The sequence below is a fragment of the Capricornis sumatraensis genome, chromosome 8 (genome assembly GCF_032405125.1).
Source record: "Capricornis sumatraensis isolate serow.1 chromosome 8, serow.2, whole genome shotgun sequence".
Lineage (NCBI taxonomy): Eukaryota > Metazoa > Chordata > Mammalia > Artiodactyla > Bovidae > Capricornis > Capricornis sumatraensis.
This window is the reverse complement of record NC_091076.1, coordinates 216,688-232,719: the sequence shown is the minus strand read 5'-3', so window position 1 is coordinate 232,719 and position 16,032 is coordinate 216,688. Positions and strand designations below refer to the sequence as shown.

At 64.6% G+C, this 16,032-nt stretch overlaps 1 protein-coding gene across 1 annotated transcript; it reads right to left on the bottom strand.

Moving 5' to 3' along the window:
* Positions 1-2,632: 2,632 nt before the first annotated feature.
* B4GALNT4 (beta-1,4-N-acetyl-galactosaminyltransferase 4) lies at positions 2,633-14,607 on the bottom strand. The gene is made up of 20 exons (XM_068976078.1): positions 14,457-14,607; positions 11,640-11,743; positions 11,195-11,290; positions 11,027-11,122; positions 10,858-10,948; positions 10,680-10,780; positions 10,454-10,521; positions 10,227-10,305; positions 8,759-8,825; positions 8,504-8,638; positions 8,317-8,426; positions 8,105-8,205; positions 7,925-8,022; positions 6,968-7,856; positions 4,384-4,673; positions 4,144-4,297; positions 3,936-4,008; positions 3,680-3,833; positions 3,213-3,339; positions 2,633-2,756 (listed from the first exon to the last, which is right to left on the bottom strand). Exons 1-20 carry the CDS (start codon positions 14,605-14,607, stop codon positions 2,633-2,635), a joined length of 3,108 nt encoding a protein of 1,035 aa, XP_068832179.1.
* Positions 14,608-16,032: the final 1,425 nt, after the last annotated feature.

Here is a 16,032-nt window from a genome sequence, read left to right as displayed (position 1 = left end):
AAGACCAATAAGCTCAGATATGCAGATGACACCATGTTTATGACAGAAAGCGAAGAGGAACTTTTAATGAAGGTGAAAGAGGAGAGTGAAGAAGTTGGCTTAAAACTCAACATTCAGAAAACTAAGATCATGGCATCCGGTCCCATCACTTCATGGGAAGCAGACGGGGAAACAATGAGAACAGTGACAGATTTTATTTTGGGGGGTCTCCAAAATCACTGCAGATGGTGACTGCAGCCATGAAATTAAAAGATGCTTGCCCACTGGAAGAAAAGCTATGACCAACCTTGACAGCATATTAAAAAGTGGAGACATTACTTTGCTGACAAATGTCTGTCTAGTCAAAGCTATGGTTTTTCCAGTAGTCATGTATGGATGTGAGAGTTGGACCATAAAGAAAGCTGAGTGCTGAAGAACTGATGCTTTTGATCTGTGGTATTGGAGAAGACTCTTGAGAGTCCCTTGGATTGCAAGGAGATCCAACCAGTGAATCCTAAAGGAAATCAGTCCTGAATATTCATTGGAAGGACTGATGCTGAAGCTGAAGCTCCAATACTCTGGCCACCTGATGTGAAGAGCCGACTCATTGGAGAAGACCCTGATGCTGGGAAAGACTGAGGGCAAGAGGAGAAGGGGGCGACAGAGGATGAGATGGTTGGATGGCATGAGTCTGAGCAAACTCTGGGAGATCATGAAGGTCAGGGAAGGATGGCGTGCTGCAGTCCATGGGATCACGGTCACACATGACTGAGTGACTGAGTGACAGTTCTTAATTTCACTGCTAGTTTTTTCTTGTTACAGATATCTGTGACTGGGGACCATGCCTTCTGAACTAGACAATTAGGGCGGAGTGGACAGTATGAGCGGGGGCATCTGGGAGGAGGCAGGTCTGCTGTGCCTCCAGCTCGCGGCCACTCGCCCTCCATGAACCAGGAGGACCTGCGGTGAAGCCCAAGTCACAAGCGACTTATTGTTCACAGGCACCCACTGGCTGCCCTGGTCAGCAGCCACGGAGCTGAGTGCCATGGGCATCCCTGGGGCCTTCCCAGGGCCTGATCCCTCTTTCACTGAAATCCTCAAGGTGAGGTAAATCTTGAGAGAATTGTTTGGAATTCCGGGCGGACATGCTGCCTTCCCACGGGATGAGGACATACACAGTGACGGCCCCGAAGATGTCCACGCCCTAACCCCCAGAGCCTCTGGCTGGCACCTCCACAGCAGGAGAGGCTGCGCGGCGGGCTCTCAGCCCCTGGACTGCCAGGGGAGCCCCGGTGGGTGGGCCTTCGATTCGGATCACATCGGATCACGGTGGGGACAGTGTGGCAGTGCTGAGTGTGTCCATCCGTGAAGGACGTTCTTTGAGATGGAGCAGTCAGCCTGGGTCACCTGCATGGGCCATTGTCACCGTAAGGGTCCTCACAAGCAGGAGGGTCAGGGGAGGAGGAGTGATGATGGTAGCAGAGGGGAGAGTGGTGAGAAGATGCTAAGCTGATGGCTCTGTGGACGGAGGGAGAGCCCACGCACCAAGGAATCCTGGTGCCCTCTAGGAACCGGGAGAGGAGGGGAGCAGATTCATCCCTAAAGCCTCCAGAGAGAAGGCTGGAAACCTCGATTTTAGGACTTCCGATGTCCAGAGCTGTAAGACAGGAAATTCTGTTTTGTTCCTGGAAATTTGTTAAAGCAGCCAGAAGGGACTCATACGGGCAGGCGCACCCAGTACCAGGCAGCCGGGGAGAGCGGGCCGTTGACACCACCGTGCAGTGTGCGTCTGCCTCTCCAGGGGCTCCTGACCCTGAACGAGGGTTACGTGAAAACAGTCAAACAAGCAACCCTCCCATCATGCTTAAAGCACTGTGCGCTCGGGTCTCCATTCCTGGCGACTGAGTCCTAACTATATCCCCAGCCCGGTCGTAGGACACCCCCTGCCCAGCCCCCTGCCCAGCCCCAGGTGCTGAGTGCTCCCGCATCTTTGAGGAGGGTGGGGCGGGACTCACATCCAACGCTGCTTTCACTACGCAGGAGACTGAGGACACGGTCGGGTCTCATTTGTTCGCTGGTGGAAAGGCCCTGTGCCTGGCGCATGACGGTGGCTCCACGCACAGGGTGGTGGGAGGAGGCCCAAAGCCCCTTCTCCTCAGGGCCGGAAGCTCAAAAGGGAGGTGTGGGAGAGGCAGGAAGCCGTGAGGGCGGAGGAAGGTGGGATCAGCATGGCGCCCAAAGCTCAGGTCAGGAGGGGGTGTCAGGAGCAGGCGCCGTGCCCAGGCCCCTCTGCCCCCCAAGACAACCAGGCACAGAGAGCGAGTCAGAACTAAAAAAAATATTTCATTTCATTCTGAATAAAAAATGGAACAGACAGAACTCTTGGAAATCCTGAAAACAATGTCATCGCTACGGCAAAATTTCACAGAAATCATCGCACGGGGCGTGGGGGCCGAGCCTGGGCCCCGCCCGCTACAGGGGCCGCCTCTCTGGGAGGGGCCGGGGGCGCAGTGGGCTGGGGGCCCGAGCGGGCAGGCACGATGGTGGCTGTGCCCCGGGATGAGCCCGCTGGGCCCCCAGGGTCCAGGCTCTGAGCCCGGCCTCCAGCTGCCAGCACAGGCCGGCGGGTGGGGCTGGAAGGGGTCGCTGGTCCTCAAGGGGCCTCCTTTCGGGCGGCCTTGCGGCTGCGCGCACCCCACATCCCCCGCCTGGAGTGGAAATGGTGGTAGAAGTTCCGCACTCGGAGTCGTTCCACCTCCAGCCCTGCCTGCAGGACCCTGCGGGTAGCGAGGGCTGGTCAGGGCTGCCCCGCAGCCTGGGGGTCAAGACGGGGACGGGGGCGAATGGGGCTACCCTTATTCTGGACCCTGGCCGGGGAGGGCACGTGTGTCGGGGCGGCTCCTGAGCCTACAGAACAGTGGGGTGGGATGGAATGGAACCAGGTCCAAGGGCTGGATGAGGGGGCTTCCACTACTGCAGGACCCCGCTGGGGCCAGCGGGACCCCAGGGCCACCACCAGGTCCTATAGGATCTGGGCGCTCCCCTGAGTGCAGGACCCTGGAGCTGGGAAGGGGTTTAGGGGAGTGGGGGGGCATCTAGGATCTCGCTAGGCCTATGGATCCTGGGGGTAGGAGGAGGGAGACAGCAGAGTCTTGTCAGCAGTGAGGACCCCAGGCCCCTCCCTACCCAGAGGGCAGGATGAGGACCTGTCTGTGTGTTGGGTGGGGCGTCACCTGTCCAGGAGCTCCCAGTCCTCGCCTCCCCACTGGTCCCGGAATTCCTCAGTGTTCATGCCTCCAATACGGTCAAAGTCAGACTTGTAGATCCCGAAGAGGCCAAAGCCATTCACCTCCCAGTAACCTGGTGGGGAGGGGTGCCCTTCAGACGCCAGGTCCTGAAAGGCTGGTGGGCTCTTGGGGTCACTCCAGCATGTTGGTCATACCTCAGACCCTGAGCATGATTTGGGGGCTGGAGGAGGTTCCTAGAGGCCAAGCATGACCCTAGGGTTACTTGGGGGTGGGGAACTTGGGGTCCTGGGCACGGTGGGGTTCCAAGATGCCACAAGGAGTCCCGGGCATTACAGGGAATCCTGATGGGGCCCCAGGCCTACCTTGCAGGTTGGGAGGCCCCTGGGGAGCCTAGATTTCACCCTGGCATTGGTGGGACCCCGGGCCCTCCTGGGGGGCATCCAGGGCATTACCGTGCGGGTCCCCTGGTGAGCTCCCACAGCTTAGCCGCATGACCACAGGCGCGAAGGCCAGCTTGCCCTCCACGCAGTGCTTGCGGATGCCGTCTAGGATACTGGGGGGGAAGTGGATGTGCAGGTCGCAGAGGAAAACGATGCTGCTGGCATCCTGGGGACAGCGGGGAGGTCTGAGCCTCGCCCTCCGCTCCGGAAGGCCGCGCCCGCCCGAGCTCAGCGGGCTTTTCCGACCAGCCCCACCCTGACCACGCACCTCCACCGCGTCCACTCCAGCTTGCAGCCCCGCAGAGCGCTCAAAGTTCCCGGCTCGCCTCAGGTACTGGTATCTGGGAGAGGGGGCAAGCGAGTGGGATCGCATACGGCGGCCTCTGGGGGCGGGGTGGGGGCAGGGAAACCCACCTCTACTCGGGAGGAGGAAAGATCCGGCCCACCCTGCCCGAAAGGAGCGGGGGCGCCGCTACCTGGGCAGCCGCGCGGCGCGGAGGGCCTGCTCCACGTCCATGTCCTCGCTCTCAAAGTCCACCAGGACGACGCTGAAGCGGGAGTCACCCGTGCGCGCGTGCAGTGCGGCCATGTCCGCCAGGAACTGCACCACCCAGCGCGCCTGGTTTTTCACTGCAGGAGGACGGGGACACTGAGCACAGCGGCACCCAGCCCGGCGGGGCCCCCCACGCCCCGCAGCCCTGGGCGGCGCCGCGCACCCGGCACTACGAAGTGCACCGTCACATCCTGGCGCCAGGCCAGGCGCAGAGGCCGGCACAGCTCCGGGCGGCCGTCGGGGCGCGCGGAGGAGGCTGCGGCGGGCTCGGGGCTCTCGCGGGCTCCCTCAGTGTCGCCGGCTCGGGCCCCGGGCAGGCGCAGGAAGACGTACTCAGACAGGCGCAGGCGGCGCCCGCCGCGCTCCTGGAGCTCCAGTTCCAGGAGGAAGCGGCTTCCTCGCGCGGAGTCCCGGCGCTTCTCCACGTTCACGATGCGCAGCAGAGCGTACCGCCTGGGGGCGGAGCTGGGTCAGCAGCGGAGCGGAGGCCCCCCGGGCTCCCATCGCCGCGGCAGAAAGGCGGCCCCTCAAGTGACTGGGGGCGCTGCCGCGCACCTCTCGCCCGCAGCGGCCCCGTCCCCACCCATCCCATCCCCCCTCGAGGCCAAGGCCGGAGGGGCGAGCCGTCTCAGAAGGCAGACCCACATTTCAGGCCTCCTCCCCCGACGCCCCGCGAAGGAGGCGTCCCCACGCCCAGGCCGGCCCTCTCTCCTCCCCGCCGCCACTGCTGCCTACAGCCACACGCTCAGAAACCTTCAGGGGGACTCGCTGCCCCCAGGACGGGACTCAGATGCCTTAACGTCTGACTCGTCTATCTTGTCCCGCAGACACTCGAGCTTCCTCTTGGGGGAGAGCTCTATCCCGGGTGCCCCCACCTGGATGCTGGGCCCTGTCCTCCCCACACGCCGTCTCCAGGGTCTTAGATACCTCCTGTGAGAAACCTCCTTCTTGCCTCCCTGGCACAAGCTCAGGGCTACCCTGCTCTCCTGGGAAGAAGCCTCTGGCCCTTCCCCTTCACCCCGGCCCTGAGCACCTCACCTCCACTCCGCCCACACACAGTGGTTTCTCCTCCTCCCGGAAGACAGGGCCCTGGGCTTGACTAGATTGCGTTCTTCCTGCCACGTGGTCCCCCTGTACAGCCGGTGTCACTCACCTGGGAGCCTACCAGTGTGGCCTCCAGGGGTCTGGACTCTTCCCCTCGCCCCATGCCCATCCCCACCACGGTCTCCCCGGGTGTCAGGGCCTTTCTGCCCCAAAGGCTCTGCGCCTGTGCTTTTGCTCCTGGGGCCACTCACGCCCTTGTCCTGTTCGGAGGATGGGGCTGCAGCCATGACCTTTCTGCTGGACAGAGGCCCTCATACCCTGGGATCATGAGCTGCTCTCAGGAGGCTCGGAGCCAAGGGCACGCTGGCTTTTTCAGCCACCTAGAGTCAATCTGCCCCTGCCTCTGCCAAGGGTCCAGGCTGTCCCATCACTGCCCTGAACCAAGCCTGTAGGTCACAGGCTCCGCCTTCCACCCCCTCCTCTCCAAGGCTGCCACACCTTCGTCTATGATCCAGATGGGCCAAACACGAGTCCTGCTCTAAATTCTGTATCAGAGGCAAGAATGAGTCCTGAACCCGGGCTTCAATGCCCATGAGGCCTGTCCTCTGCCCACCAGCCTCCTGGCCAGCCTTTGCCTGTCCCTTCTGTCTGCAGGTCCTGCCCCTCCTTAAGGGCTGAGCATAGTTCTAAGAACTCCTCAGGGCAAACTGGGGCTCTCATTCTCCAGCCCCACACCTGCTTGAGGTGGAGAGAGCATTCAATTGCTGTGGCCTGGGGGACCCGATCAGAGGGGTCAGTGGGGCAGGAACCCTGAGCTCACCTCTGAGGACTAAGACCCCAGTCACCATGGTGCTGGTGGGGGGAGGGACCCTGGGGTTCTTAGCTTGATCATGTGTGGGTGTGTGTGTGTGCTGGCAGGGGGAGGGACCCTGGGGTTCTTAGCTTGATCGTGTGTCTGTGTGTGTGCTGGCGGGGGAAGGGACCCTGGGGTTCTTAGCTTGATCGTGTGTGTGTGTGTGTGATCATGGTGCTGGCAGGGGGAGGGACCCTGGGGTTCTTAGCTTGATCGTGTGTCTGTGCGTGTGTTGGCGGGGGAAGGGACCCTGGGGTTCTTAGCTTGATCGTGTGTGTGTGTGTGTGTGTGTGATCATGGTGCTGGCAGGGGGAGGGACCCTGGGATTCTTAGCTTGATCGTGTGTGTGTGTCTGTGTGTGTGTTGGCGGGGGAAGGGACCCTGGGGTTCTTAGCTTGATCGTGTGTGTGTGTGTGTGTGATCATGGTGCTGGTGGGGGAAGGGACCCTGGGGTTCTTAGCTTGATCGTGTGTGTGTGTGATCATGGTGCTGGCGGGGGGAGGGATCCTGGGATTCTTAGCTTGATCGTGTGTGTGTGTGAGTGTGTGTGTGTGTGTGTTTATTTTGAGAGACCTGGGTGGCTCAGATCCATCCTCAGGTCCAAGCCCAGGTCCAAGGTGGCAGGCAGGGGGTTTGGAGGTACAGGACAGAGGAACCAGCCCTGGGTGGTAGGCAGAAGGCTCCTACAGGACAGGGGCCCCAGAAGGGAGAGAAGACAGTTTCTGATGGTTGTGCGTGCGTGCGTGTGTGTGTACCACTCCCAGAGCAGTGCCTTGGCAGACCTTGGGGAAGAGCTGAGGGTCCCGTCGAGGCCCAGCTCCGCCCCTCCCACGGCACCCCTGCCGCGTACCCGCTGTGGCGCATGTTCAGTCTCTCCATGTACTGAGCCACCACGTCCACGGCCTCGGCCTCGGGCAGCTGCAGGTTCCCGGACACGTTGCAGCGCAGATCGTTCCAGTCGGAGCGCAGCAGCTCGAAGTCCACGTTGCCGACGCTGAACGTGCGCTGCCAGTCGATGGCGTCCTCGCGCCAGCGGCCGCGCACCAGGCCTGCCGCCTCCTCGCTGCCCTCCGACGCATTCTCGTCGCCGGGCGCCCCTTCCTCGTCATCGTCCCCTTCCTCCTCCTCGTCCTCCTCGCCCTCCCCAGGCAGCTGTGGCCTGGACACCTGGGACAAGCTCAGGAAGGAGGTCACGGGCTGCGCTTCAGAGGAAGAGTTGGAGTCCGCCGTGGGGGCCGCGAGTCCCGGCGCGCGCGCCCGGCCCTCCGCGGAGGCCGGCGCCGGGGCCGGGGCTCTCAGCTCTGCGGCCGGGGGGCTGCTCGTCCTGTGGCCTCGAGCCCGGGGGGGGCGCGGGGGCGCCCGCAGTGGCACCCTGGGCAGGGGTCGGGGGCGCAGGAAGACGCCAGGCAAGGGCGGCCGGGGCGGGCCGCGAGCGCCGCGCGGCGGGGCCCGGGGGGGCGCCCGCGGGCCGGGCCGCACGCGCGTCACGTACACCCTGGACCCCCGGGAGGGCCGGGCGGCGGGCCGCGGCGGCGGGGCGCGGCCCAGGAAGAGCGGGAGCTGGCGCGCCGCCCAGCTCAGCGCGCGGGAGCGGCGGGGCGTCGGCGCGGCGCGGCTGGCCGGGGCCTCGGAGGGCGCTGCGGGGGCCGGGAGCTGGCGGCCGCCCTGCCTTCGGGGGGCCTCGGTGGGCCCCAGGCCGGCGTCGAGCAGCTCTCCGTCGTCCTCGTCGTCCAGGAAGTCTGTGGGAAGCGCGCGTGAGCCGCTGCCGGGCCGCCCAGCTGGGGGTGGGGTCGCTGTGGGCACTCACCGTCGGGGTTGAGGAAGAGGAAGGCTCGGCGCTGCGCCTCCTGTCTGTCCTCCCCGGCCTCCTCCCGGTCCATCTTCATGTATTTGTAGAAGCCAAACCTGGGGCGGCGGGCGGGGCGTCAGAGACCGGCTCGGCCGAGGCCCGCCCGTTCTTCTCGGGCACCGCCCGCCTGCCGCCCACCTTTCCAGATACAGCGGTGACTCCCGGTAGAAGCACTTGTTGTCCGTCTCCATGTGAGTCAGGCGCGTGTGGTCGTTGGGGTAAACGAAGGACAGGTATACCTGGGGTGGGCAGAGGGAGGGCCGTCTTCCAGAGGGTCTGGAGGCGGCTTCGGGGACCGTGGTGGGAGGGAGGCCTGGGTCTCGCGTTAGACCTTGGCGAGGGGCACTTACGAATTGCAGTCCCTGGTATCTTGCGATGGGAAAGTCCTTGACCACGTAGGTCGGGGCGTAGGCGCAGGGCTCCAGCACACTCTCCAGATCCGAGGGCTCCACCCGAGGCGCTGTGAAAGGGAGGCCACACTGTGGCCCGGACCCTCGCCTCGACACCCCCTCCACCCTGTGCGCGAACCCTGCTCACTGAGAAAGAAGGCGTCTCGCGGATCCGGCCGCAGCATGTCAGCTCTGGGCTCCTCCTGCCGTGGCCGCCCCCCCACGTGACTGGCAGGAGACTGGGGCACGTGAGCCACGTGGTCCATCTTCAGGGCGGACTCGTCTAGGGGCAGAGGATGTGTGAGGTCCCCAAGGAGTTCGCAGAGCCCGCCTCAGCCACATCCAGCCGCCCCCGGGACCCCCTTAGGCACCGCCCCCTTCCCCAGCCGCACTGGCTCCCGACCTGTGTAGAGGGAGATGTGAGCAGAGCCGATGACCTCGAACTTCAGACCCGGCAGGAATGCTCGCCACTGGGGGTTGGAGAGGGTGGTCAGGGCCAAAGGAAGGGGGTGTGGGGGGACGGGGAGCTAGCAGGGCAGTGCCTTTACGGATGCAGAAGGCTGGGCGGGTGGACAGGAGAGGAGTCCTGAGAAGGCACGGCAGGGAAGGTGCAGAGGCCCAGAAGGTTGGGGTCGCTGGAAGAAGGTGAGAACCTCCTCTGCTCCCTTCAGGCCTTTCCTGACATCCTGGGCGCTTCTTGACCTTCTGGTTATGACCTCCGCCCCCACCTGCTCATGATTCTACAGCCACTGCCCTTCTGGAGGTCAGAGCTGGCCTTCCACGGGCGAGCCCCAGTGGCCCCCAGCTCCCTGGCGGGCCCCCCACCCCACCTCTCCTGCACGGCCACTGCCCTTCTGGAGGTCAGAGCTGGCCTTCCACGGGCGAGCCCCAGTGGCCCCCAGCTCCCTGGCGGGCCCCCCACCCCACCTCTCCTGCACGGCCACTGCCCTTCTGGAGGTCAGAGCTGGCCTTCCACGGGCGAGCCCCAGTGGCCCCCAGCTCCCTGGCGGGCCCCCCACCCCACCTCTCCTGCACGGCCACTGCCCTTCTGGAGGTCAGAGCTGGCCTTCCACAGGCGAGCCCCAGTGGCCCCCAGCTCCCTGGCGGGCCCCCCACTCCACCTCTCCTGCTTTTGTGCCTCTCAGTCTCCCTTGCAGGCTCTCTCCCCACCCCTCTCACGCTGGGTTCCTGGGGGCTGTCCCAGGCCCTCCTCCCTTCCCAGCTCATCCTGGACCCTTAGTTGCCTCCTCAGCTTCCACAAGATGACCTGAAATCTGCACCTCCAGTCTAGACCTTCTGCCAAGCTGAGCTGGGGTGATGCCCTCCACACACAAACCAGATGCCTGCAACATCCCAGCCCTCCCTGGTGACCACCCAACATCCAGCTAAACTCGGGCTCAATCACTGGCATCGCCCCCCGCCCCCACAGGACCTGCGGGTTCAGGGACCGATGGTCACCGTGAAAATCCTTCCCAACAGGCAGTGGCTAGAGAGTTTCCCCTGACATGCAAATCCATTGCCTCATTCTCAGGAGGAAGCCCTGCCTGATCTGGCCACCAGACTGCTTGGAGTTCCAGAAGACTGTTCTTGAGACCAGGAATTCATCCTTGCACCCCAGATTCTCTCCCCCATGGGCCTCCCTGTGAATGTCTCTCGCAAGAATCTGCTCAGGGCCACTTTTTCCGTGAAGCTGCTGAGCAGGCACAGTGGAGGGCAAGTCCCGTCCCTGAGCAGCTGCTTTGTCAGCCAGATGGGAAGTCCTGGGGGGGCGGGGGGCAGTGTCCACGCTGCTGTTCTGGGGGGAGTGGCCGGGAAGAGGGCAGGGCAGGGGGGTCTCCAGAAGCCCCCCGAGGGGGGGCAGCTGCACTCACGCCCACTTCCACGTGGTCCGAGCCGCGGTCATCTTGCTTGTGTAGCAGCTCAAAGTAGTACCTCCGAGAGGCCATGAGCCTGAGGACAGGAGGAGTCAGGGGCCGGCTTGCTGCACCCCAGGAGCCCCCGAGAAACGGCAAGTCCCAGGGCCAGCAGCAGCAGTTTCACGCGTGCACGCGTCACCCCGTCCTCACACACAGACACACACCTGCTCCCAGTCACTCACCGTCTGGGCTTGGACACCTGGGAGCTGAACTTGGTGAACTCTCCAGGCGCTGTCCACTCTGAGCCCGTCTGGAGGGCAACAGAAAAGGGCAGGGGGCTCACCCTCTCCTTGGGGCCCCAGCCCCGCCCAGTGCCCCTTCCTGAGAAGTTGAAGGGGCAGGTGACTGAGGCCACAGGAGGCCCGTAAAGACAGAAGGGGTGTGGATGGAGGAGGTGAGTGGGGATACCTTGCCCACAAAGGCCACCAGCTGGGCACCCGCTGGGCTCTCGTCTGGGCTCAGCCAGAACTCAGAGTTGTCATCCGAAGCCACAGAGAACTGGACATCGCCTAGGCCATAAGACAGGGCTCAGGGGCGGGCGGGGCGCCGCTCGCCACACTGCCCCCCCTTGCCCCCACCCCCGCACCATCTCTCGCCGGGTGGATGAAGCCGAAGAGGCGGAGGCCGTAGTTCTTCCACTTGGGGGACACAGCCAGCTTCTTCACGGTGGTGCGAGTCTGGGGGGACAGCGGCTGCTGACATCAAGGTGCCTGCCCACCCCCGCCCACCCGGGACCGCCGCCCCCCAGCACTCACGTGAGGGAAGAGCGGGAAGTGCAGGTTCCTCCGGAGCTGGCCCACGGCGCCCCCGCACCAGTCCTCAAACACGTGCAGATTCGCCTGCCCCTTGTACTGCGGAGGAGCGGGGCTTACCGGCCGCCCAGCAGCCCCCGCCCTCCCCGCCCGAGCCCCAGCGGACCTCACCTCCTCTCGCCACGCCGGCACTTGACGGGTGAGGTTGAGCACCAGGGGTCTTCCAGCCCCCCCAGGAAACAGCGCACCTAGGTCCCGACCTTCAGCCTGCGGGAGAGAAAGGGCACCAAGGTCACAGCTGAGAAGTGTAAGGGCAGAAAGAAGTTACACACACACACACACGCACACACACACACACTCACGCAACGTGTGGCACAGCCAGCCGCACACGCCGGTTCCCACCATGCAGCCCTCCACATATAGCCACGAAGCCCCGGATCCATCACACCCCAGCCACACGCACGCCCGGAAGACCCCCGGTCACCCCGTGTGCAGCACCTGCATCCCCCCCCCCGCCTGGGCACGTGAGCAGCCGTACTGCCCGCCCACGGCCTGTGGCACACGGTGGCCTCGGATCTCGTACACGCGGCGGTGTTGTCCCCACGGCCCTGCTCACCGCCGGCTCCTCCTCGTGACTCTCGCTGGAGTCCTCTGCCCTCTGCGAGGCCAGCGCAGTGTGGACGCCCCGGCCGTCGGTCACACCGCTCAGCTTCTCGCCGTCTGTGGGTGGCAGAGCAGCTGTGGGTGGGACCCAGGCTCTTCAAGGCCACAGCCCCTGCCACCAGGGTCACTTGAGGGCAGGATGGCCAGTGGTGTCCCCTTCGAAGCCTCCCCTCCCCATATCTGCTCCTTCATATTGCCCGATAGCCCCTCCTGCCCCCAGCAAAGTGCCTTCTACCAGGCTGTTCTGCCCCTCCCGCCTCTGTGGGGATGGCCCTGCCCGAGTCCCCCACCCGACTCTCCCAGCCCCACTGGTGTGAGGCAGCGGGCATGTGTGTGTGCCCCAGCACACATGCTTGCGCGTGCACACACTGGGTGTCCTCATCCGCGACTCTGCCTCCAGAAGGGCCCCAGGGCGGCTCTGTGCGCTCAGCATATTTCCCATGTGCTGGAGTGTTCTGTGTCTGCCCCCCTTGCCAGAACTGAGAGCCAAGTGTTAGTGCTGGAGCTTGTGGTCAGGCAAGCCAGCGCTGTGGTCCTGAGGCTACATCAGCCCCGGCCCACGGCCGGCTGCTCTTGTGGCCACGGTCCCGGACCAAAGGAGCCCTGGCATGCTGGTCTGGCTGTCAGAGGCCCCGGGGCCAAGGCGGCCCTGCGGGGAGTGTCCCCGGGACCCCTTCTGTGGACTTCTCTAGAACATGGCGCACCCCAACCCCCCAAGCCTGGGCAGACCACCTGCACACCTCAGTGCCCTCAGTGTCCCAAACCTCCTCCTCAAGCTGTGGACCTCGGGGTCCCATACCCTGGGGTCTTAGCCACTGAAGATGAGGCTTCACTGTCCCATCCAGGGGCCCAGTCCAGGAACCCCTCTGCTCCAGGGCCAAGTCTGGCTTCAACATCTATGCCTGCTCTTCGATCCAGACCCCAGGAGTGAGAGTCCCATACGGACACAGCTGGCCTGGGCCCCTTCTCGGGGGCAGAGGGGCTGCCCATGGTCTTCGGCCTGTGAGACCCCAGTGGTGCCTGTCTGCCTGGTTCTCTCTAGTCACTGTCCTTTGTCCGGCTGGGAGCTGAGCCCCCAAGAGGCTTCTGGCAAACCCCCCACAGCCTGGCCCCGATGCTCCCCGCCCGCCAAGGTAACTCTGTGACTGCTGGAAAACTCCGGCGGGGGAGCCACACCCAGGCTGCCACCATGGTCCTGCAGGGCCAAGCCCAAGTGCAGTGGGATCCAGATGGCCTCCTGTCGGCCCCTCCGCCTAGGACCTCTGCCTGCACAGGCTGCTGGACACGGGGCAGGTAGCCTTTCTGGTGGGAGTGGAGACAGTACTGACAGGACAGTCAGGAAGGCGTCAGACACGTTCAGCTGCTTAGCTTCCACAAGCCCTGCCCCGGTGGAGCCAGGTCGCCCGCCAGGCAGGAGGTGAGACCCGCCGGCTCGGGCTGCTCCTGGTCTGAGTTTGATGGTCTGTAACCTTGAACAGCTCCTGCCCACTCAGGAACAGCAGGACGGCTTCCCCGCTGGTCCAGCTGAGAGAAGAGGAGGCCTCAGAAATGGGGTTCCCACACCTCCACCCCCTCCTAGCTGCTGAGTTAGGCTCCCTGGCTGCTCGGGAAGTCAGGTTGGGGAGGACTGTGGTTGCTCAGAAAAACACAAGGCAGCTAGGTAGGAGGCTGGTTATGTTTCGTGTCACTGGGTCACACTGTGGGGTCCTGCCTTATGTGATGGTAACTGGAGGCCCCTAGAGGATGTGGTAGCTGCAAGATGCGTGCACTCTGGGGAGGGGTAGGTTGGGACCAGCCTCTGACCCCTGGCCTGGGTGTGGGACTGAACAGGGAGCTTTGGACCCTTTGGTGGGAGTGGCCAGGACTTTATGGATCAAAATCATCGTTCTGAGTCCTCAGGAAGCAAGATTCTCGTCACCCACCCGTAAGACACCCCACTTTCTTAAGAAGAGTCAGGGACAGCTTGGCTGGGATCTTCCCTGCCCGGAAGTGCTTCCTGCTCTCTCTCATCACCAACCTCCCCGTCCCCAGCCCTGTTCTAGGCACTCTGCTCCTCCTCCCCAAAATACGTGTCAACGGTCACCACTTCCAAGATCCCCTAGCTAAAGTGGCAGGACTCCTCCCCTGACTCGCCCCCACATCACTCACCAGCACCTGACTTGTGGGTTCATTGTCTGTTCCCACTGGAGCGTGAGCCTGAGTCTGGGAGCGTCCGCTCCAGGCAGTTCGGGTCTCCCCAGGCTGCACCCCTATCCCCATGACTCACTCGCAACACACAAGCGTCTCAGTCCCTGATCACAGGTTTACCTAGGGCGCCTCCTCCAGGAAGCTTTCCGACTGGGAGGGTCAGCTATCCCCGCCAGCCTCTTCCCCAGCAGACGGGGAAACGGAGGCTCTGCTAAGCAAGAAGAGCCGGAGGCGCAGCCGGACTTGGCCCCGCGAAATCCCAGCTGGCAGGGCCTGGTAGCGGAGGGCTCTCCAAAACCACTGTTACCCCGGCGCTATCCGCCCCGGGCCAGACCCCCGAGTCAGCCCGGGTTTGGGGACGCTCAAGAGGGTCGCGCACGTCACGGTTGACGTCATCCGGCGTTCCGGCCGGGTCGAGCCGAACCGAGCCCCCTGCCCCGATACTGCCGAGCTGGGAAGGGCGGCCCGGATCTCCAGACAGCTCTGGGCCGAGCCGAGACCTGAGCGCAAGGGGAGGGCCCGGGCCCGGGGCCGCTTGGGACCCTCACCGCCCCCCGCCCCGGGCGCGCGCCCCCTCCCGTACCTCGCCCGGAGCCCAGCCGCTGGCGCAGCGCGCGGCCCTGGCGCACCAGGCCCAGGTGCACGTACGTGAGCCACGCGGCGCAGGTAAGCAGCACCAGCAGGAGCAGCAGCTTGATCTGCTTGCGGATCTTCTTCACCGGGAACCACGGCATCGCGGCCGACCCCGCCCCGCCCGGGGCCGCGCTCAGCGGCGTCGCTGCGGCCCCCCACTCCTGCGCGCTCCGCGCCGCGTCCCCCGACCCCGCATGGCCCTTTGTCCGCCGCCCGCGGCCCCGGGCTGCGGCCGCGACCCCGGGCTGCCCTTGGCCGAGGGCCCGGGGTGGGCGGCGGAGCGGCTGCCGGCGGTCCCCCCGCCCGGCCCCGCCCGGCCGCTCGGGCTGCAAGCTCCCGGGGGCCGCGGCGGGACGCAGCAGCATCCACGCTGCGGTGCTACCCACCGTGAAACGGGCCCGGCCGCCGCGCCGCACGAGCCAATCCCGGCCCGGCCGGCCTGCGGGGAGCCAATCCGCGGCGCGGGAGGCGGGGCCAAATGTTAGGGTGTGCCCTCCGCTCGTCTCCACGCAACGCGCGCATCCACCTGGACAAGACGGCCCGCGCGGCGCGGGAACGCGGGGTCCCGGGAATACGGAGGACCCGGGAGGTGCGCCGGAAGGCGCGGGGCCGGGGCCAGGGGCCAAGGATCAGAGAATGCACGGGGCGCGGGGTAGTGCATAGGACCTGGGGACGCGGGGCACGCGACGTGCTGGGAACAGGGACTGGGTTCACAGGGTGTAGTGGCGGAGGCCGCGGGAGGAGCCGGCTATGGATCATGGGACAATGGGGACACGGAGACAAGGGTGCAGGGAGTCGTGATGGGGAGACAATGCGAGCCTGTGGAACGAAGGGGAAGGATGTGGGCAGCTTGGGCTTGCAGCTTGAGCCTCCTGCTAACAATGCAGCTAGGAGGAATGGGGCTCCGACGTCGTGGAGAGAAGGAAAAGGAAGTCTGGGGGAGAGACACCGGGGGATAGGTGACGGTGGTGGGTCAGGGCAGCTGGGGCGGGTTTGGGCGCACAGGCTCCATGCAGGCGAGACTGAGCAGGGTCTCAAAGCACCTGGCTTCACACTGAGTAAGGGGCTTGAGGAGTTACCAAAGGACTTAGCTTGGAGGCCAGGGTCTGACCTGGCCGCCAGGTGGACACGGGCCGCAGACTCGGGGTGGTGGGCTCCGCTGAGGGCAGAGTAAGGTGGGGAGGAGGAGCCCAGGCAGGAGGGGCAGGGCTGTCTGGAAGCGGGCAGGAGGGAACCCAGCCCTCCCATTTCTGACCTGAGCCAGGAGCCTGGCTCTTGCTGAGCTGGAGGTGGGAGGGGGCGGGGGTGTGGGCTGATGCTGAACTTTGCCCCATTTGGTTCCCATTCCTGCCCCTGCCTCCGCCAACCCTGCCTGCCCTGTCCCCCCAACCCCTGCCTTGCTGCCAGCCTGACTCTTCTCTCTGCCCTCCATCTGTCCCACTTTTCTGTTACTGTGTAACCAGCCGGCCCAGCATCAGGGTTGTAAAACAACTGTTGTTTAAGCTCCTGGAGTTCGTGGTTTGAGA

Bases quoted from the DNA above. Each gene is read 5' to 3' on its own strand.
- B4GALNT4 (XM_068976078.1), bottom strand. From the start codon at position 14,607: ATGCCGTGGTTCCCGGTGAAGAAGATCCGCAAGCAGATCAAGCTGCTG. The intron at 4,009-4,143 runs GTAGCGGCGCCC...CCCCTCTCCCAG, and splicing joins CGCGCCGCGCGGCTGCCCAG to ATACCAGTACCTGAGGCGAG. The intron at 2,757-3,212 runs GTGACGCCCCAC...CGCTACCCGCAG, and splicing joins GACTGGGAGCTCCTGGACAG to GGTCCTGCAGGCAGGGCTGG.